At 37.5% G+C, this 23169-nt stretch overlaps 2 protein-coding genes across 14 annotated transcripts in view; both read right to left on the reverse strand.

Moving 5' to 3' along the window:
- Positions 1 to 15477, reverse strand: part of sh3glb2b (SH3-domain GRB2-like endophilin B2b) — a 58566-nt gene extending 43089 nt beyond the window's left edge. For 2 of the 10 annotated variants that reach the window (XM_017701713.2, XM_017701707.2), the window contains exons 1-3: positions 15315 to 15475; positions 7030 to 7171; positions 2780 to 2791 (exon numbers count right to left, since the gene is read on the reverse strand). In XM_017701713.2, coding sequence (XP_017557202.1) covers positions 2780 to 2791; positions 7030 to 7171; positions 15315 to 15377 — 217 coding nt within the window. In that variant the 5' untranslated portion in view covers positions 15378 to 15475. Of the gene's footprint in view, positions 1 to 2779; positions 2792 to 7029; positions 7172 to 15314 lie in introns of all 10 variants that reach the window. The other 8 variants (XM_017701712.2, XM_037533380.1, XM_037533379.1 and 5 more) reach the window with 7 other exon arrangements.
- Positions 15478 to 16514: 1037 nt separating this feature from the next.
- pip5kl1 (phosphatidylinositol-4-phosphate 5-kinase-like 1) overlaps positions 16515 to 23169 on the reverse strand; it is a 29861-nt gene continuing 23206 nt past the window's right edge. For 3 of the 4 annotated variants that reach the window (XM_017701644.2, XM_037533215.1, XM_037533214.1), the window contains one exon: positions 16515 to 20140. In XM_017701644.2, the coding sequence (XP_017557133.1) occupies positions 19699 to 20140 (442 nt within the window). In that variant the 3' untranslated portion in view covers positions 16515 to 19698. The remainder of the gene's footprint in view (positions 20141 to 23169) is intronic. The other variant, XM_037533216.1, reaches the window with a different exon arrangement.

Here is a 23169-nt window from a genome sequence, read left to right on the forward strand (position 1 = left end):
ATCTTTATTTATTTAATTTCCAGTCAAAATTGCCAGTTGTGTCCACCCATTGCCTTAATTACAGCTTCTATTCTTTTCAGCAGACTTGCTTTCATTTTTTAAAAGAAATCTGCTGGGATATTTTTCCACACCTCTGAAGTTCAGTCTTAGAAGTTGGTTGCATATTCTGTTTTTCATGATCAAATTAATCTCAAACACATTCAGTGATGTTGAAGTATGGATTAAGGCTTGGTCAGTCCATTTTTCTGAGAAACACGGCAGCTTCTTTGTTAAATTAGTACATTTTCTTCTGTTTTGTTAATTTCCTTTTCTAAGTAACAGCTTTGTGTCAGCTACACATTCCTTCTACCAAGTCTTGCACTATTGTTACGAGTCTAATTTTCTCTACACCTTTTAATAAATTCAGTTTTGGAAACCATTGTTTCCTTAGTCTTTCCCCTTCCTTTTGCAAGTGTGTTATCATTTATGTGTGATCTCCTCAGCTATATCTCCAGAAAAATGAAAAACTTTTTTAATGGCCTCAACTAGAAATTAAACAAATGAAGGGTGGCCCTTGACTTCTGGACAATACTGTAATACATAAAAATGTTAATGTACATTTACTACATGCCTAATATTTTGCACAGATCTTATAGACTGTTAATTATCACCACAATTTCAACTTCTCAGTTCACCACAGTGGCTTTGAATTAGGGCTGAACAACTTTGGCTAATTATGCAATTACAATTTCTCTGACCAATGCTTTAAATTGCCCTTTTTGACTAAGAAGACCAATGCGTGTTTTTTTCTGGCTTAAGACTTGATCTGTTGCCACTGTGCAGCAGCCTGGCAGTTCTCTGTTTTTGTGATAATCACAGCAGTTCACAAGCTCCATGTGATTAGGTAAAACTTCTCTACTTAAAACTTCGATGTTGTTGATAATAGACTGTAAGACTAAAATAAAAAATTGCAGCTCTTGCTATTTGAAAACTTCAATTTTAATATAAAAATTAGTAATCTTTTAGCCCTATTTTGAATGGAATAATGAGTTTCACAACAAACAACAAGGACAGAAGAAAAGCAGGATTGAGAGAGAGACATAACAGCACTACGTTGTGGAACCTATCCAGGGTTCTCTTGTTTTTCATCACAAATCGATTTTGATGCACTAGGAATAATGTTCAGAAGCTTGAACTGCAGTCTGTGTAGTTTAGAGTCACTGGGTGTGAATAAAACTGAGCAGACAAAGACACTGAGAGGTCAGAGACAGACACAAGAAAATCACAAAAGCACATGACAACAGTGTGACCACATAAAAGTCAACACAAACTACACAGAATCTCTGTAAAAAAAAAAGTTCTGTTAGCTAAGAATAGCATTTTGCTGGATAGCTTGTTTTGCTCTGGATGTTGAAGTAGCATGAATACGGGGTGGGATTTAGAATGGGCAAACCCTGTTAGAAGCGGATTTCATCTCAATCCATCCCCAATCATCTAACATGCTGTATCAAAACATGTAATCTTTTCACAAGACCAAGTCTGGCTGCGCAAGACTGGATGTATGTTATCACTTCACAACGTTGCTAGAAATATGTTGCATTTTAGGTAAATGACTCATTCTGTTTTCTAACAATATTTTAACTATATTGTTTTTCCTACATTCAAAAAAGTATTTTATTTTTAATTTTGAATGACATGCAAAGTGGTATAATACTGAAAATTTGTTATCATGAAGTTAATATCCAGAAGGAAAAGTGGTCAACTAATCTCAAGGTGGATGCTTTGAAAAATGTAAAAAAAAATAAAAATAAAAAAATCACTGTAAAAAATGTAGACTACTGTAAATAATGTCACGCCTTTATTCGCTAACTTGAATGTCTTTAGATTTTTGTTTAAGGAATGCTTCTGCCACCCAATCATTTGAAGAAATGGTTTAGCTCATCTCTCCTCCAGCTTAGCTCTGATCAACAGCTCATTAAAAATATAACCAGGAGGACAAATAGAAAGCTGTGAGGTTATAAACAATACCTACTATTTATCCTCTGAAAGAAGATATAAACCTGAACAATTATCAGGTCATTCTTTACATATACAATACACACGTTTGGCTTTTTGCAAAGGTTTACATCAATAAAATGATCCTTTTAATGCCATTAGCAATGGCTTCATCGGTTTTTAAAGCAGCAGTCAAAAAATACTATATATGCTCCTTTTAAGGTGATCTGGGGTCAAATTGCCTTCTTCAAGCTCTAATCTTTAATGCAACGGTCCTCAGATCAGCATAAAAGGGCAATTTCCACCAAAACCATTAGATCACAGATGGAAATATTAAGACTGCTTTACATAAACATGTCACAGATCATGAAATGGAAAGTCCTCTGTGGATTCACAATGAAGTAAAAAAAACAGATGATATCCTTTCTACCATTCTCAGCAGTCATCTGATGAGGGGAAAGACACAATCACTTATTTTAATAATCGATGCTGCCATTGGAAGGTTATCATAAGATGCAAATGGCTGAGGTTTTAATAAAAGCACATAACAGGAAGTGGGAACCATATTTGATAACCATTATCATCATATTTGAGTATTACAAACTCAATTTTTGGAGAAATTTCCTTCATTTTGCCAGAAGCAGTCATTGGCATTTGGCTTGCTCTATCACTTTACTGATAAAATTTCCTCTACTAAAGCAGAAAGCGGCATCAGCATTAAGGCTGACACTCAAAATGGGACATCTGGGTGGATATTGAGGTCATGACCTGAGGTGCAGGGCACTTCAATAGCAGACAGACTTACCAGTGTGGTCAACTGGAGCATGGGGAGGGTCAGAAAGTCACAGGTTAGAGTTCTCTCATTTACCACCATAGACATCAGCCTCTCACTAATGCCCAAACTGAACTTAATTAGAAACAATCCTGCCAGATGAACAGGCCCAATCTTTCACCTCGTTCAAAATGCTCACCCATTTTAAATGTTGTTTGTAGAGCCTGATACGTAAACTGTGCTACCAATTTTAAGCATGACTGATAATACTGGCCAGTCTAGTCTAAAATGGTCAAAAATGGGGTTAACTTGTATCTAAGGGTTTGCTCCATCATCAGAGACTGAAAGTTCAGTGCCTACAGATGCAACATTGATCCCTTTTTACACTTGGCAGTGTGGTATGGCACAGTGAGGTTGTTAATCCAAATCTAGAATTACTTGTATTAGTGCTGCAAGTTTATTTGTCATTTGCCCAACATGTCAGGACATTTATGCATTGAAATGCTTGTGGTGAGGCTCAGGTAATCACACTACAGAAAGTAAATAAGTAAAAGTAAAATATAAGAAACAAATTTAAATATTAAATATACACAAAATATAGAGAAATATACATAAAATATAGAGACTAGTGCACAGTATACTATTCCTGCAAGAGTAATACAGTATAATTTTTGTTTACCATTATATTACCAATACCTCTAATTGTTAAATATTAGTGTATTTTGTACTTTGTATTGTATTCATTGGAAAAATAATATTTAAGAGCTCAGACGAGTAAGCAAGGCTTGCTAATAATGTTAACATTACAGCTCAGTGGTTCCTAAACCAATCTTTCCCCCAAACAGTCTACATTTTTGGTCCAGCTGAATTCTGTAATCATACATGTTGTAAATAAAAAATTGCGGAAAAACGAGTTCCAGTAATATTACAATTTATAGCTGTAATCTTGCTTGCTCTAAATAATCTTGGGTTTCTTTGTCGCAGTATAACAGTTTATAACTACACATTGCATTTTGTCATCTGTTGTTACTGTGTCCATCATTCCTGTTGTTACAAAACTGAAAATTACAATGTGGTCAATTTTACAGAACCTCAAAGAGAAATCTACTCTGTGTAAACTCAGCGATTGCTAATTACTAATTTAATTGCTAGTTAGATCTGGGTGTGTCAGATCAGAGTTACTAAGTTGGAGAATGAACTTTAACTTTTGATTACTGGATTTAAAGCACTGGAAAACACATTAAAATGGCCACAACCTTAGTCCAATATCAATTGACCAGTACAGTGCATTTTCAAGTGTTATTCATTTTTGCCAGGGTACCAAGCATATCAAACTAAAATGTATAAATGGAGCTAGAAGTAGTGCAGGTCTGACTGGTCAAATGCAACCATCATGAAATTACTGCATGTCATCACTTGAGACAGACCACCACAATTTAGAAAAAGCATTCATCAGCCTGAATTGCTGTCTTTGATTCTCACATAAAACCAAATGCTATGTCATGGATTTGTAATTGTACTGTGCCCTACCGCACTTGGGTTGATTCAGCTTTTCCTCATGTAAGAGGTTCATTATAATATTAGACAATCAGGAAATATCAGGGCAAATTTCACAGATCAGGGATTAATATTAGTCAATGTTACCAGCCAACTAATATATTGGTCAGGCACTAGCTGGCAGCTATGAAACTTGCTTAATAATTTCAACTCAATAATTCTATATATAGTAGAGTATTTATATCTAAAGTATCTACAACTACAGAATGTTCAATAGCAAAAAAAACAAAACAAAACAAAAAAAACACCCTAAGAAATATTGTAAACCTTTTTTCTACTCCGACGGAAAGCAGTCAAAACCAATTCACATTTGGAAATCATTCTTCTTAGGCAGAAATAATACAGTTATAAATTTTTAAAAACAACAGCCTGAAGGTAGCTGGAGTGAGAGACCTGAAAGAAGATGCTGTCATACATTTTAAGATGGTGGCCAGGTATTACATTTCTCTGCTTTACTGAAGCCTTAGCAACAGTAAATCCTTCTTTCTAAACTTTATATGCATCACGTTACATTGCAGTGGTGGCCCTCTTTGTGCACACAGACCTGAACATTGCTTTATAGTAATGTTTCTGTTCTATTCCATGCACCATATGTGGCAGCATGGTGCTACAGTGCTAATGGTAATGCCAACATCATAAGACTAGACATTAAAACATCAAAACTAGAACCAACATTTACGAGACGAGCCAACATCACTCACAGACACTTGACATTTAATGCAGGGCTCATTTAACAAGTTATTAAGCAAACTTGGCTGACATGGAATCACATTTTGATGTTACTGTCTTTATCACATCTTGTTTATGCTATGATTTGTAATGATGTGCAATGTGTGCATGTATAAATGTGTGTAGTACATGGAATTATATGTAGAGTTGGCACTGGTCTAATAGCCAATATTAGTACATAGCCAACATCAGTGTTGAGCTAATAGAAGAAGACAATCCTTGATCAGCTATCAGAGGAAAAAGAACTAATATGATTCAAAAAACAACTCTAGTGTCGATATGGGTCAGATATGATCTTGTAATGAGAATGCATGTCTGGGGACAGCCATCAGAAATTTGGGCTAAATGAGGCTGGGAACCACCAGAGTGTGATATTTCTAAACCAATTCAATACTTTTACGAGATCAGAGGTATGCCCGTGTACATAACATAAGTTAGCATGGCTGAAAAGTCCATCCAAAAACTTCAAATAGGCATACAATGAACGTTACATTGAGTAAAAATACACATTGCATTAGCATTTTGCTAGCGAGTTTGTTTTGCTCGTGTTACTGATTACTCTGGATGTTAAAGAGTATGGACTAGAGGAATTTGGGGGTGGGTTTTAGAGGGAGCGTACTCTTCTTAGCAGCAAATCTGACCACAATCAGCACCAAAAGTTTAGACCTGTATTCTCAACACAAACACATCTGGCCTCATAAAACTATAACCAACCAAGCTTTACTTTATAAAATAGTTTCTAGTGCAATAGAACATAAAACAGGGGGATCAGTGATGTCACAATTGCACTTTTCTTTGATAGTGATATTGAAACTTTGATTATGGGCTGATACACATTTTCTTTTTTATAAACCACTAAAAATACTAAACTTTTTTTTTTTTTTTAATAGAAGCATTTCACTTAAGGTTGGCCATCAGGTTGAAGTTACCGTACTATGCCAGAGGAAAAATACACAATGTGCTGTTCAAAATGGATTTGTTATGTTTGGATCAGACTGATATATTTTTTCCTTTTCTGATATCAGAATCAGAATCAGATTCCTTTATTGATTCCAGAGGGAAATTGCAGTTGATACAGTTGCAACAATTTATGTAAAAGAATAAACACTTTAATAATTTAAAACAAAGATAAAGAGAAATTGGCTATATGTACACGAGCAACTTAAGTTCTTATGAATACAGTAAAGTGACGGTGACTGTAATAAATACTAAACATCTAGTATAAAGCAGTTCAAATTACTGTACCTCTGAGTTATTGCACACGTAATTATTATTATCACACATATGAACAGTGCAGTTTGGTATTGAGTATTACACAGATGAACCACCAATCAGATCGAAGGTTTTCTTCAATATTGGATATCTCATGTCAGACTGATGTGCGGTGTAGCAGGGATAGGTGATGTAACCATTCTTACTATCTGAATGTCTAAAATAATATTGTAATATCACAAAGAATAAAACTTTATATTGTGTTGTTCATGCAAAGCATCTCTCCCATACCATCCCTGTTATTCTTTCTTTGCTTGTGGTCATAAATGTAGCATAACCTGTGTTAACATAAACAGCATTAAATTCTCCAGTAAGTTAAAAATAACATTTCATTTCATCAGTTTTTATTGTAGGTTATTACAGTGTTTTTAGCAGTTTGTGAATGATGCGTTTAGATAGCCAAGTGAAGTGCTTCAATTCAAAACATTTTATTTTAATAAGCTAATTAAAAAAATCACTACTGAACAACACTTGTGGTTAAAATATCAATTTCGATACTTATAAATAAAAACTGGTATTTTGTTTTCTGTACCTATGTGTGCACAATGTCAGCACCACCCAGATTTTCTCAAGCATCAATGAAGTATAGTTATCAGTGTCTGTGTATTTATCTACACTCACTCTATTAGACTCTCCAACATTCTGAATCATTTTTCTAAAGGATATTTTTTAATAAATCCCTCTCAAACTCTATTTTAGCACTTTGCATATGGAGTCAATCTTACTGGGGTTAGGCTGTAGCAACACTTCAGTCTGCCTGAAGATCTTCTCCGTCCAATTCTTGGTGCAGTCTCCTCTAGCGATTAGATTCTCAAGGTGGGCGTCCAGTTCTGTCTTCTCTGCCTGGCCCAACTTCTCCTCCGTGAACTGGCAAATAGAAGAAACGCAGATTGAGCTTATTGGCACGTCTTTTTTACTAAGCACTTGAAGCAGATCTGCAGATGCAAGGTTACAATGATGCAACCTTCTGACGAACAGCGAGAAACACATAAATGCTGAAGAGAAAAAAATTTCCCTAACAGCAAATTCACAGATGCAGTATGGTACCGTGCTGCCTTCTGCTTTGGATGACTAAAATGAAGCAAATCTCATTTTATTAGCTAAGCAAGACTTACAGTGGGGGAAAACAAGTATGTAGTCAACTTTTTTTTGTAGTTTAAAAATATTTCCAGTGCATATATCTAGAATTGAATCTTATTGCCCAAGATACAGCCAAAATGACCCAAGACTGGAGGATTTTAAAACTGCAATTGCAACTACATACTTTGTTGTTCAGATTTATATGTACAAAGTCAAAAGTGTATAATCACTGGCTGAAGAGTGACATTCTTCAAGACATGTGGTAAAGTATAACTGGTGGTTCTACTAAGTACTAATTTAAAGGGGTTGAATACTTATGTAAGAAGCCATTTTAAGTTATTGTATTTTTAAAGATCTGCTGACAAACAATGAATTTTGACATGGAAATGTACTTAAAGAGCATTTGTTTTGCAATATAAACACCAGCTGGAAAAAGCTTTGTGTTATCAGGCATGTACTATATATTTAATCAAAATCCTTTTCAGTTCTCTAAATGCCTGTTTGCATTTTGGGGAAAAACTGAACATACGATACAATAAAATACAATACAATACAATACAATACAATACAATACAATACATGTATTGGTTATATAGAGCTTTAGCTCTACATCCACATTTCAGCATTATTTATTTGCTTGTTTACTGATTTTTGAAAGAGCTGTAACACATGGGATAACTTTCAGTTTCACGTTTCTATCCAATATAATTAGCCTGTCTGCGTCTTCTGACAGGGGACAATTATCAGCTGACAGAAAATGTTTCCCCATCACTCAGTGGTGTTGACTGGCTAAGACGACACCAGCAGGCTCACCACCAGCCATCTGCCATCTGTTATGAGTCGGAGAGAGAGAGAGACAAGATCAAAGACCTAATACCTGATATACTGCCTTAAATGGTCATCACATCAGCAATATCCTCTTTCACAGGAAAAAAGCAATCCACTGATTGATCACACAACCTGGCATTAGGACACTAAAACAGATAGGAGGTGGGCAGGCTGTAATTGAATTTTCAGTTAACTGTTCAATGTGTCAGCGTTTAGAACACAGAAAATATTGAAAACGTATATTAAACCGCAGAGGGGAAAATCAATGCAATATGCTGATCTCACATGGGGCTGAAAGAGCAATCCTTTTTATGTTAAAATATTCAAATCCGATTTGAGGGAGCACAATTTGCAAATCACAAGACCTGTGATTTTTTATGGGCTATAATTATGTTAAGGCATTTAATCTAGTAAACCTAAGAACCAATCTAAACAAAGACTAATCAGAAGAGCCACAAGACAACACAATCACAACTAACTAGCAGTCTGGCACACTATGTTCAGCAGTCAGGCTTCATGATATGATGATAGATGCTTCAGAGATGCTGTTCTCTCTGGCCACAAAAAAACTAATAAAAACTAATAATAATAATAATAATAATAATAGCCCTGCGATGGACTGGCGACCTGTCCAGGGTGTATCCTGCCTTTCGCCCGAAGACTGCTGGAATAGGCTCCAGCATCCCCCGCGACCCTGACGGAGAAGCGGCTTAGAAAATGGATGGATGGATGGATAATAATAATAATGATAATAATAAACAGGACTTTAACTGCAATTTGAATTAAATATGAACTAAACTTGAATATTAAAATGCATCAGTATGCACCTTAACTCTGAATATGAAGTTCAAAGAGCCATTAATGGCAATGAAGCAATCATTAGGCTGAAAAATAAAAAAAAAACATCAGAAAGATAGCAAAAACATTAGAATATGTCAACTATTGGTTGCATTTTTAAAAAGAAAGATTGCACTGATGAGCTCAGAAACACCACAAGGCCTGGAAGACCATGGAAAACAACTGTGGTAAAGACAGAAGACTTTCACCTTTGACAAAAGGTGGCCAGACCAAAAAAATCCAGGAGGTAGGCGTATCAGTGTCAACAGTCAAGAGAAGACTCCGCCATAGTAAAAACAGAGGGTTTACCATAAGATCTAAACCATTAATAAGCCTCAAAAACATGAAGACCAGATTAAAGTTTGCAAAAAACATCTTTAAAAAAAAAACCTGTACGAATCTGGCCCAACATGTGAGACAAATAAGAAAAGCACATTCTTGCACCAGAAAGACTGGAAGAGAATAGAATGAGAAGGAAAGGAACTGCTTATGAAAAGCATACCACCTCACCTGTCCCACGTGGAGGAGGTAGTGTTATAGTGTGGGCATGTCTTGCTGCTGATGGAACTAGTTCCCTTGTGTTTATTGATCATGTGACTACTGACAAAAGCAGTATGATACATTCTGAAGTGCACAGGCTTAAATTATCTGTGCAGATTCAGCTTCAAAACTGAAACAGACCTTTTAAGGCAGTCACCCAACCTCATTCCAGCCAAACATGTATTTCACTTATTAAAGGCAAACCTGAAGGTAAAACATCCCAAGAACAAGCAGGAACTGAAGACAGCTGCGGTGTATAATCACTGGCTGAAGAGTGACATTCTTCAAGACATGTGGTAAAGTATATCTGGTGGTTCTACTAAGTACTAATTTAAAGGGGTTGAATACTTATGTAAGAAGCCATTTTAAGTTATTGTATTTTTAAAGATCTGCTGACAAACAATGAATTTTGACATGGATTCAGCTTCAAAACTGAAACAGACCTTTTAAGGCAGTCACCCAACCTCATTCCAGCCAAACATGTATTTCACTTATTAAAGGCAAACCTGAAGGTAAAACATCCCAAGAACAAGCAGGAACTGAAGACAGCTGCGGTGAAGGCCTGACAGAGCATCATCAAATCTGTGATTGCTAGTTTGCTCAATTACTTTTGAGACCCTAAAAATAGTGGGCTTTGTCTGAAAAGTGGTGTAATTCCTATACCATTCAAGTGATTCGGATGCAAATACTCTCAAATTAAAGTTGCACTTTGAGCTCAGAGTTTTTTTATTTTAATTGAAATATGCTGTGGTAGGCAGCTAAAATAACAATTACTGTTTTATCTGACTGTATACATGCAAATAATATTAATACAATAAATAGTGATTTTCCACAGACCGTTCTTTCTGTAAGCAGACAAGCCAGTGCTAAGGGTCTGAAATGATGTGTAGCTGTCAAGAAGCCGCAGAAGAAGAAGAAGAAGAAGAAGAAGAAGAAGAAGAAGAAGAAGCAGAAGAAGAAGAAGAAGAAGCAGCCACAGAAGAAGCAGCCGCAGAAGAAGAAGAAGATGATGATGAAGAAGATGAAGAAGATGTTCTTTGAACAATGAACTGGCCACGCCAAGGTCCAGACCTCAACATCACTGAATGTGTTTGGGATACCTGAATTATGAGAAAGAGCAAATGCAACTTAAGTCTGAAGTGTGGAAAAATCTCCCTGCAGATTTCTCTGCACTAAACTAAAACAACGTTTCCAGAAAAGAATGGAAGCTGCGAAAGGCAAAGGGGGGAAGAAAGTATTAAAGTACTGAAGTACTGAGAATCTCATTGTTATTAAAAAAAGGGATTTGGATTCTGGATTTAATACATTGTGCAACACTATGTATGACAAGCTTCTGGGCTTATCTGTCATAAATGACCCATCAGGTTAACTGTCACAGCTTCAGCATTCATAGAACCTATCCAATGCTGAATGTGCAGCATGGATTTCCTCTGGAGCACAAAGGAATACCCCTGTGTTAAATATGCCACTCACTGACAGGGAAGACCCCTGCTGATGCAACAGAAAATGCAGGATGCTGGAGTTAAAAACAGGCAGCAGAATCATGCTCAGGAACACCACTCATGTCTCTTACTCCTACTACTACCCCCACCACAACCACCACCACACACACACACACCTGCTGCAGACCCCTTCCCTCAGGCCCCTGTAGCATCACCTATACTCTTTAACTTTAAAGCACCGGATAATGGGATATCCCCCTTAAACCACTGAGTACTGAGTAGAGAATTCTGCAGTGAATAGGGAGTGAGAGAGTGAGAGAGTGTGTGTGAGAGAGAATCACAAGAACACACAGAATCAGCTGGCAAGCGTCTTTTAAAGCTCAGCAAACACCACACAGTCATGCCTGTTGTTAAATTTAACACAAATAAGTAGGTGTTAAATAAATAACAGTGTTTCCTCTACCATAAAACCTTACAACATAAGTGCTGGAAGCCTGAATGAGGTACAGCCATTAGGATGTAACTGACCGTGCTAATTTTTTGGCCAAAATCTAACCCTCATCTATTTTTCACAACGCAATAACATCTGTGAGCCAGTGGATCTACCCATACTGTTTGTTAAACATTGTTGGCAGAATGGGATGTTACCCAGTGTCTGCATCTTCAAATGGGAAATAACAAACAAACAAAAAACAAACAAAAAAAGACTGTTACTTAATAATATTCACCGTTTTTGTGCAAAAAACAGTCGGCTGAGATAAATGCACTTAATCAGCCAACAGCCTTGCCCAATCACACTGAAGTTACAAGGAGCGTTTCAGTATGAACTGCTTATTGAATAAGACACAATACAGGGCAGAGTTCAGAATTCCTTTTTAAATTTTAAGGGATAAAGGCAGCTTTGGAAAATGGTCATATAAAAAAATTATTATGACCACTTTGGTAAACATCACCACTATCGTGGGGGGGACAAACAAAAATGTTTAGAATAAGAACTTTTCCTACATTATATTTATTATACACAACCCCATTTCCAAAAAAAGTTATAAATAAAAAAAAATGCAATGATCTGCAAATTAATATTAAACTGTATTTCATTGAAAACAGTAGAAAGACAACAAATCAAATGTTAAAACTGAGAATTTTTATTGTTTTTTGAAAAATATATGCCCATTTTGATGCCAAAAGTTGGGATGTGCATGTTCACCACTGTGTTTCATGAGCTCTTCTTTTAACAATACTCTAAATGTTTGGGAGCTGAGGAGACCAATTGGTGTAGTTTTGAAAGTAATAGGTTTTCCTATTCTAGGATTTCAGGTGTTCAACAGTGTGGGGTCTCCTTTGTTTTATTTTTCAGTTAATGTTTTTGGTGGTGGTGGGTCTGGACTGCGGGCAGGCCACTTTAGCACCTAGACTCTTTGAATATGGAGCCAAGTTGTTGTGATGCATGCAGAATGTGGTTGCACAATATCTTACTGAAATAAGTAAAGCCTTCCGTGAAAAAGACGTCATCTGGATGGCAGCATATGTTGCCAAAACATATACACTCACCGGCTACTTTATTAGGTACAATACTACTGTTCAATTGTTTGTTAACCCAAATAGCTAATCAGCCAATCACATGGCCGCAACTCAATGCATTTAGGCATGTAGAGGTAGTCAAGACAACTTGCTGAAGTACTGACTGAGCATCAGAATGGGGGAAGAATGGTGATTTAAGTAACTTTGAACATAGCATGGTTGTTAGTGCCAGACGGGCTGGTCTGAGTATTTCAGAAACTGCTGATCTACTGGGATTTTCACGCACAACCATCTCTAGGGTTTACAGAGAATGGTTCGAAAAAGAGGAAATATCCAGTGAGCGGCAGTTGTGTGGACGAAAATGCCTTGTTGATGTGAGACGTCAGAGGAGAATGGGCAGACTGGTTCGAGATGATAGAAAGGCAACAGTAACTCAAATAACCAACCAAAATTTCTGAGGAATGTTTCCAACACTTTGTTGAAAGTATGCTACGAAGAATTAATGCAGTTCTGAAGGCAAAAGGGGGTCCAACCTTTTACTAGCATTTAGTACCTAATAAAGTGACCAGTGAGTGTATATCGTTCAGCACTAATGGTGCCTTCACAGATGTGCTGGTCACCCAAGTCATGAACACTAATGCACCCCTACATCATCATAACTACTGGCTTTTGGACTGCGCACTTATTATATGGTCTTTAGCCCGGAGGACACAGTGTCCATGATTTCCAAAGAGAATTTCAAATGTTGATTCGTCGGACCACAGGACACTTTTTCCACTTCCCCTCGGTCCATTTTAAATGAGCTCCGGCCCAGGGAAGGTGGCATCGTTTCTGGATCCTGTTTATATATGATTTCTTCTTTGTGTTTTAGAGTTTTAACTTGCATCTATGGATGCAGCAACCATCTGTTTTCACAGACTGTGGTTTTCAGAAGTCTTCCTGAGCCCATGAAGTGATTTCCACTACAGAATGTTTTTAATGACGACCAGAAAATGCTGTTTTTACTGCTTTTTTCTCTTGTATACAGATTTCTCCAGATTCTCTGAACCTTTAATGAAGAAACATTATTCTTGAATTGTTGCTTGAATTTGATCGTGCAGTGTTTCACAGAGTGGTGAACCCCTCCTCACCTTTACTTCTGAAAGACTCAGCCTCTTTGGGATGCTTTTTTATACCCAATCATGTTAAGGATCTGTTGCCAATCAACCACCAGGTGTTTTCTTAGCATTACACAACTTTACCAGCCTTTTGTTGCCCAGACCCAACTTTTTTGGAACATGTTGTTGGCATCAAATTCAAAATGGGCACACATTTTCAAAAAACAATAAAATGTCTCAGTTTCAACATTTGATTTGTTGTCTTTGTACTATTTTCAATTAAATATAGGGTTTAAATTTGCATTTTGTTTTTATATACATTCTGCACAGCATCTGAACTTTTTTGGAAATGGGGTTGTATTTATATATTTCATGTGTTGAATACTAATCACTTTATATATACTTTTGATTGTGTTTATTAAAGGTGGCAATACTTTGTTACAACTTCAGATGTTAGAAAAAAAATAGGAAAAAAGCACTGTGACGACAATTTCGCCATATCATCCACCTTTAATCTCAACACCCATCTCAAACGTGATTTCAATGATTTAACCAAGTGAATTAAGATATATGGGCAAAAACAAAAAATGTAAAGTAAGAGTCAGAGGACACAGTTAAAGGTGAATTCCACCAATTTTTCAAAATGTCTGTATAATTCAATAGATGAAATAAAAAGCACAGGCATTCAGAGCGGTTTGACGTGAAAAGGTTCGTTTGCAGAGAAACTAACAAACGGTGATTTCGTTCCAGTTGTGGTGATAGGAACTAGGAGTCCCGACACCTATGATGCAGACATATCCTTTTTATTTGCTCTATTTTATGTAACGTTGATGATAAAACAGTGGTAAATCTCAAAAAGCAAGTTGTTCTTTGGGTCTGTTTTGCCTCACAACACCAGCCATATATTCCTCCACCACAAAACTACTGTAATACAATGTCTCAGACATCAGGCAGTGTATTCATAACAAACATGTTCTGCGAGGAAGCTTTCCTGGTGACTATCACCACCACTGTGAACAATTCTGACCCTGCAAGTTTCACTAAATGACTTCGTTGACATGTCAGCCAGTCAATTATACAGAATTTTTGAAAGTTCCTCTTTAAAGTTCTCTAATGCTTAAGTCAAACATTCACATTTGATTGGCAGGTCTGTGTGTTCTAACCAATGTCATTCTGCACAGTAATAGAGTAAATATCACTGGCACTATATTGGTGATGATAATAATAGTATCGTGGTGGGAGATGACACGAAGCCTCACAGCTTGTTCATCTCCTGTGGACTGACTGCCACAGACCACCCCCCCCCCACCCCCCACCTCTTTCAGTGCTGCTCACAGGCACAGCCATGAATAATGCACGCAGGCTTAGCCTGTCGTTATCGGCTTACAATGACGAGGGGAAAAACACAGGAAAAAACACGTCGAGAAACATCCACATCCCTGCGCTGGAGTGGCTGTGGGAAGCCAGCGGGTCATTTTCCCAAACACTTTGCCTAGAAACTCAGAGGGAAACGGAGGAGGAGGAGACATATTGGTCCATTCACGCTGCACCACTGCTTAAACCCACCGTCCAAACTGAAGTGAAGTGAATAACGTCGCCAGTGTCGCCTCGCGCGCCGTTGTAAAACATGTTTGAGATCTTTTAAAAATGAAAAATACCGCCTACCTGAACAGCACGGGTGAAGAAGACGCCGGCATCTGACGCTAGTTTCTTGACATTGAAATCCATCGCGTTAGCTAACCTAGCTAACCTACATCGGCTAGGTTTGTATTCCTCCTGCAATGTAACGCGCGGATGGATGTGGTGGAGCTCGCGGACAGGCGAACGCGTTTTTGTTTCACACCTGTTTTCATACAAACCCCGCCCTCTGAGCTCGGATTTGCTAGTTGTCTTCTACGTTATGTGTCACGATTGGTTAATAATTACCCCGCCCAACAACAAGCCAATGGCACCTCAGGAGGCGGTATTTATTATAATACGAGTGGGGAAAAAAATAACGCAGTTCTACCTACGCCTCTAATCCGCCTCCCATCAGTTACATCGGACATCCTCCACACGCCCTAGTTAAAAGGGACGAGTGTCAGTGCTGTCAGTCACGATTCGGCTTTATGTGGGCGATCATCAAATTCTTCATTCATTAATAACAGAATCGTTATGTTTTCGACTGTAGGCTGACCTACCCATGCAGTGTTTTGATGTAAAATAGTTCAGTGTAGAGAAATGTACTGTCAGATTTCTTTACAATGATGGTGATGGGAACCAATGTGTACAGTCCAAATATGTCCATTTTATTTACTATTTAAAACCTACATCTGAGTTTTATTTGTACTGTCAACAGTAGTTAAATACTGTTCAATGTTAAAAAGCTAAAAGATGTTTTATACAGAAAAATGCCCAATTAAATACCAAGGAGATTCTATAAGTGTGTGCCTCTGATCTGCAGATCAAGTCTAGTCGTCTGCACCAGGAATAAGAATTTTAAAATTACAAAAATGTACAATGGCTCTAACATGGTCAATTTCACAAAGTTGCTTTAGTTTGAATAGCAACATAGAAATAATCCAAAAAGTAGAATTTTTCTTCTTTATTCTAATTTCATAACTTTGTGTTAAAGATTTCAAGATTCTGAAACTTTTTTTATTTCCACGATTTAATTTGGGGAGGTCAATGACTGTAACATTTTGAGATCTTGTTAGATATTTTAACCTTTTGAGGGGATCATTTTGGGTATTCATTAACAGGGCCTATAGCAAGACTTACTGCTTTGAGGAACAACAAAAACACTGCAGACTGACTTAGTACTGTTATTAAATTCTTAGAAATATTGATAAAAAATTCCAAAAGGAATGAAACAGATTTCTGAGGTTACATTTTTATTGCACTGCATCATAGCATACGGCTTAAAACTGCTTAAAAAAAAAAAAGCTCACATACATGGCTTCAAAAAGCAGATGCAACATGAATATCATCTGCAACTGAAACGTCTGTCTTTGGAGTGACACAGATGTGTTATACGCCATTCCAGAATTTAAAACACCTAGATATGTCGTTACAGTGGACCATTTCAGGCTTTTTCGAGAGCATGTCACACCACAATGCTATAGCAGAAGTTACACCTTCTCTTGTACTTTTACAACATGAAATGAAAAGGTTGCATTGATTCTTGACCAGGATCCCTCAAAGGCCTGCATCAACAGTTCAGTGATAATGGACATAGATGTAGGTCAAACAAAGTAGCCCAGGTTTCTGTTTGGTATTTATATGAAATTCACTGCTTTTGCTTGTGTCATTTGGAACTGCACCATGAAAATCTAGGATATTGGTTCTCAGTTTTGGTATTGGAGCTCTCCTGCCTTGCACAGTAATAATGTAAATACACTATATGTCTTACAGTTTGCAAAATCTCCATAGAAAAGCATTTAGCCTAATGTCACTATCACCAATGCCAATCATTGACCAGAGGGGTGTAAAGCCCCCCAGCATTGGGCTGTGAAGCAGTGGACCTGTGTTAAATGGAGAGATGGAACTCCATCAACTACTTGAGTTGGAGTGATCCAGAACTGATCATCCAACATCAGTACCTGACCTCACTAATGTGCTTATGGGTGAATGTAATCAAATCCTCACTGCAATGTTCAAATGTGGAACCTGTCCAGAAAAGTAGAGGCTGTTACTGCTTCAAAGGGGCATGAAACTCTCTGTTATTACCCTGGATTTCAGGAAAAAACTAAGTTATTTAAGAAGATATTTACATATTTATTCTATTATTTTTCAAAGAAATCTTCCACACTAGTCATATTACGTTACCATTATAAGCTAAAACAGAGAGTAGTTAAGTGAGTTGGACGTGTAGCAAGCAGCTAACTTCACTTTTCTCTCTACCAGCCTTACTTGATTATTAGCTTACTATGCTACAAAGCTTACGTGTATAGAACGATAGCTTGTTAGAAAAACTCAGTCATGTGCAGCAGACCATTCAGTTACCATATACAAGAACCTATTTCTGGCATCTTGTTTGCAAATGTTTTCAAACACTTTAAAATTCGAATTAAACAAGAAATGGGTGTTAGTTAGTTTAACTTATGGTCAGCAATGCTATGTTTTTGTGTGTTTGGTAGCTGCTATGTGTGCTAGAGTTGCTATTTTCTGGAAAGCAATAGAAGACTGTCACGGTTAAAAAAAGACAAATAAAACTAATTGATTAAAACTGACTCTCTTGATGAATTAGCTTAGTGATAAGTTGGCATAAACTTGGTATCAACAGATCATTATAAAGCCATGTTTGGCAAACTAAAAAAAAATCTCCAAAAGTGCATCACTGAAAGAGAGGAAACCCACACCAGCAGGGTCTGACATATGCATTTGACTTCAAAGAAAACTCAAATTTACTTACATGACCTACAGTCATATGCAAAAGTTTGGACAGCGCTGGTCAAATTACATTTTTTGTTAATTTGGTATTTTTCTTCAAAGTTTAGTGCACAATTTCTATTATTTGCTGAGTTTACCTTATTGGAAAACACAGTCCATCACAGGGCAGAGACACAGACATATGCAATTTATTGCACAGGCCATATTTTATGTTTTAATCTTTTCCCCGATATGTTCAGTCCAGCAAACAAACAGTATTTGCACACTAAAAGTGTGTTCTCTGTAGAGAATGTGGTAACTTATTTTCACTTAGAAAAGCAACAAAACATGTCATTTGAACAGCAGCACAAAACATTTGCATATATTGGTATCTGGTTTGCAAACCGTTTTCAAGTAGCCTGGCATGAAGGAATAAATGCAAATATTTTGCTACCCCATCCACTCATCACTTCCGTGATTTGTTTGTTGTAAACAGACTGGAAGTTTAGAACAGTCACATATGTGCACACTAAAGTAAAAACCTAAAACTCTGTAGGCTTTGAAACAGGCCATCAGTTCACCTCAAGGAGGGTCTGTAAATGAATTGATTGGTGGAGTCAGATGCAGGACAAGAGGCCTCCAGGACCAGGATTGAGAACCACTAATCTTGCACAGTAACATCCTTTTGTGTTAGCACTGTGGTTATAAAAATAAAGGCTCCTAAATGGTTCTTGGCCACCTGTATGGTGCTCCAAAACACCTGTAATTGGTGTTAAAACTTTTACATTAGGTGGAACATTTATTAAGCACTCGCACATCATTTACAAAAATGGTTCTTTAAAGAACCATACACTGAAAGGTTGTTTAGGGAATCAAACATGGTTCGTCTGTGACATCACTGCAAAGAACCCTTTAACGGAAAACTTTATTTTTATGAAAGAATTCCACTGATTCTTAATAATTCAATCCTTAAGATGTAAACAAAGTCGTACAGACCAGTTTGATGCAAAATGGTGCACTGCTGAGTCAACGATTTCTTTACGGTGGTGACAGGAACCAGGGGTTGTGATGTGCAATGCAAATATAGCCCTTCTATTATATTCCACCAGTGAGCCTACACAGGTCCTCTGAGTTCATATATGTGATGTAGATAAATCTATAAAAAAAAAAAAAAAACAACGCCCTGCATATACCTCTTTGCTTTGCACTGCAGGCCAAAAAATATTATTTAGGCAAACATTTTGTCTCAAAACTATTGTAAAACAATCTCTATGACATCAGGCAACACAGTTGTAACCATTTTGTGTAATTTCGTGTAACCGTTTTATGAGGTAGCTTTTTTTGGAGACATTGAATGCTTCAGAACTCTGGTTCCTATCACCACCACTATAAACATTCTGACCCTATAGGTTTTTCTAGAACACATCAAACCACTCTGAATGACTGTGTTTAAATCTTAATGACTGAACTGCGCAGAATTGTTCCCCTTTAAGACTGTAAGTGCTGAATGAATGTTAAAAACAAGCACTCTCTTTCAGCAGCTGTGAAACTAACTGTAAACTTATATCTGGGTGTCTTAAATTGCTGAAATATGTAGTTTCATAGTCTCCTGTTCCTTTACCAGTCACTGTATGGATGTGTAGCATGCTTCTGAGCACATTTCATATTTCCAGTCATTACTGCTGTCCCTCAGCACAAACTATTTGCTATGGTCATTCACCCACTGGCATAGCCTTTGGCAGTAGACTGGAGGGCTGACAGTGGAGAAGGATTGCCCTGGATGCCTCAGTCTCTTCCACAGGTGTTCCAGCCTCTTCTTGAAGCCATAGACAGTGAAAATGTCGATGATGCCTATGAAGTAGCGCTGCTCGGGTCCATCAATGACATGCAGAGGGTTTTTGAAGTTTGGCAGCAGCCGCCGGTTCTGGGCCTGGAACTCTCGCAATTCGGCCGATTCAGCCCCGGCCCTAGAGGACCGCTCGCCCTGTTCTGGAGAATGCCCTCGAGAGCCATCACCATGGATATCTGTGACATGGCCCTGGGATGTCCCGCAGTCCACTTCTGGACCAGGAGCCAGGACCGTGGAGTCTTCCTCGGGTACAGCCCCTGGGACAGCAGGACCAGAGACTGCATTCACTGACCTAAACCAGCAGAGCAGAACAAGAGAGAAGATCAGAGAGAGCTAGATAAAGAAAAAGGGGTGTAAATCTCTCATCTCAGAACGACTGTTTAGGAAACGATTCAGTGCATCCTGAAATCGTAAATGTCGCCACTAAGTAGGGGATATTCTTTTTTTTGCATCAGGAAAAAAGCAGAAAACATATTTAACAGAAAATGATACAGAAGTCTCAACAAAATCTGCAGGGATATTTGTCCACACCTCCAAAGTTCATTCTTAGAAGTTGGTTGCATTTTCTGCTTCTCACAATTTAAGTAATGCCAATTGCAGAATCAGACCCATCAGTCCATAAAACATTACTCCACATCTCAGATGCCCAGTTTTAGTGTTATGGAGTTAATTTTCATGTTTTTTTGCCTAGTGTTTTTTTCAAGAAAGTGATTTGTGACAGCTACACATCCTTTCAGTCTCACAGTGTTGAGCTGTCTTCTCACAGTGGAAGGATGGACAGAAACACTGCTGATTTTCTCAGATCTAAAACAAGAGTGGAGCTTGATTTTCTCCTCTCTCTCAAAGATGAAAGCTTTAAGTGCTGTTTTTCTGAAGGTGAGAGTTTTGGTTGTCTACCAGGTCTTGCATGGTTGTTAGGAGTCTCATTTTCTCTACATCTCCAGTTTTGGAAACTTCCTTTGACTTTACCCTTTGAAAGTGGCTAATCTTCAGGGATGGGGGAGTAGCTAAGTGCACTAAAAATGCAAACTCACTCTGCTCTGCTTTAAGCTCGGTCAGCTGTAGCCGCTTCTCTCGCTCCTCAGTCAGGAAACTTTAAAATGTTAAATGTCTCTGAACATTCGACTTTTCTGAGGCTGAAGTCAGATTCTCGTTCACCAGCTTCCCGTTCCACCTTAAATGGTGCATGAGGTGCCAGAAGGTATGTTACTTCTAGGCCATTTAAGGTGGAACGGGTGGATTCAACAAGAAGGTGGTAAATGAGAATCTGACTTCAGCCTCGGAAAAGTGATTATAAATGTGCATAAAACCATCGCCTCCAAATTACTGATGTTCATCTAAAATCTGGGGTAGAATATTATGCCTCATTTTTATATGAAATCTGATTTGTTCTCTGTGAGTGTTGTCACTGAATTATGGCCAATCAAAATCTGCAGAGCTCCACATTGTTTTCTCAACCCTCCAATCGGCGCTAATTAATTGTTGCTGGCAGCTATTACTTCAGTAATCAGTGCCTTTGATGTTTGTAACTAGCGTTAGGACTCCGAGCTCCTCAGACGTTTCTCAGGGTTTTATGAGATTCAAAAAGCGATGAAACTACACAGCGAGCAATTAGAGGTTCTCAGCTGACCTCAGTACAGCTGTGGCTCAGCCATAGACTGATCTGCCTGCTCTGTTTGTCTCTGAACAAGACACTACAGCCCAGAGAACCAGAGTAATGTTGACTTCTTGAGATGTTCAGGTATGCAGCACACAGGCTATAAGCTAACACGTAACATCGCTATGGCAAAAATGTATCTATCAGAGGGTTTATGAGCACAATTAACACATTAAGATTGTAAAATGCAAATACAGTTTTTTTTTTCGCTTGGACTGCTCGTCTAACCAAATCAGCTGCTTTAGTCCAGCTCCAGTAGCTACTCAGTTTAGGCTACAGGCTCCATAATTGGCTGTATTAGAGATTAGATGTGAAATTAAAGTTATATTGTGTTACCTACTCACAACAGACTATAAGCAACATGAGAAAGTTCACTGTTAACCATAGAAGGTATAGTATCATGTAGCAAACATTAAGAAATCAGCAGGTACATTAGACTATATTTTGTTTCATTAACTATATGATCAGCTGCCTTTCCCTCTAGCAGACAGCATTTGTATAACATATGTTTAATGTGTACTTTTACAATAATCAGTGAGTACAGAGATACAAAAGAGACAAGCAGAGAGAGAGAGAGAGAGAGAGGGAGAGAGAGCTAAATGAAACAAAATCTATTTGAAACTATCATCTGATTTAAAGGTTTAATGTATTTTTAGCTGAAAATAAACATAAATAAATAGTTAAATGATTAATTAAACAGGACAAATGAAGTCAAATACGTTTATGGAACATTAATAGCAGTTTATGGAAGAACGGAGGGGTGAAGAAGGAACAAATGAAAGAAAAAGGTGCATAACAGTTATAGATGGGTAAAAAAGGAGCAGTGATTGAATAAAAAAAAAACAAAAGAAGAAACTTATTGCTGTAATTCTCATATTTGCTAGTTATTTTAATCAGATGTAAGTAACATTTTTGCAAAATGGACCTCACAAAAATTCTGATCCTAGTTACGGACCTGTTAGCAGTTATACATTAACCATTTATTTAAAAATAACTGTGTTAAACAATCAGCAGAGCTTTATTTTACTGTAAAGGATGATTATGTTATTTTACCTAAAAATCTAATTCTGCTGTGGAGCCGTAGCAGGGCAGTAAAAGAGCCACGTGTTACTGACCGCTGCCTTAGCTAAAGTGGACAAATCATTTTCGTAGAGTATTACTAATAGTACTCCGCAGAGCCAGGGTCACTGATAACATTTTGAGGCTGAAGTGTTGCTGAAGTTGCTGAACAAACAACTCTGAATATCATGTCTGTACATCTTGCCGAAATGTTTAATTGGAGCAGTTTTATTTCAACAGTTGATGACGCTTTGCACAAAATTCTCTGGTTTGTATTCAGTTATTTTTGTTTATTTTTGTTAGGAAAAACCTGGAATGATTGACTTTGCCTTTAGCCTTTAGCCTATTTAGTCTATTTTTGTTGGATATCAGGCCTTTGGGTGTGTGAGTTTGATTGTTGGTTACACTTTTTGGTGATATTTTTATATATTTGCAATTTCAATTGTTTCTTTCTGGCACAGGATTAAATGCAGTGTCTTGTTCACACTATCAGTTGGGCTTGTTTGGTGTGTCAGGAGGAGATTCATAAACAAACATTCTGACAATCAGGCTTTAAAGGTAGTTAAAAGGTAGCGCACTACTTAAGAAAAAGTAGCTACTACTCT

This window comes from Pygocentrus nattereri, chromosome 23 (assembly GCF_015220715.1).
Source record: "Pygocentrus nattereri isolate fPygNat1 chromosome 23, fPygNat1.pri, whole genome shotgun sequence".
Taxonomy (NCBI): domain Eukaryota; kingdom Metazoa; phylum Chordata; class Actinopteri; order Characiformes; family Serrasalmidae; genus Pygocentrus; species Pygocentrus nattereri.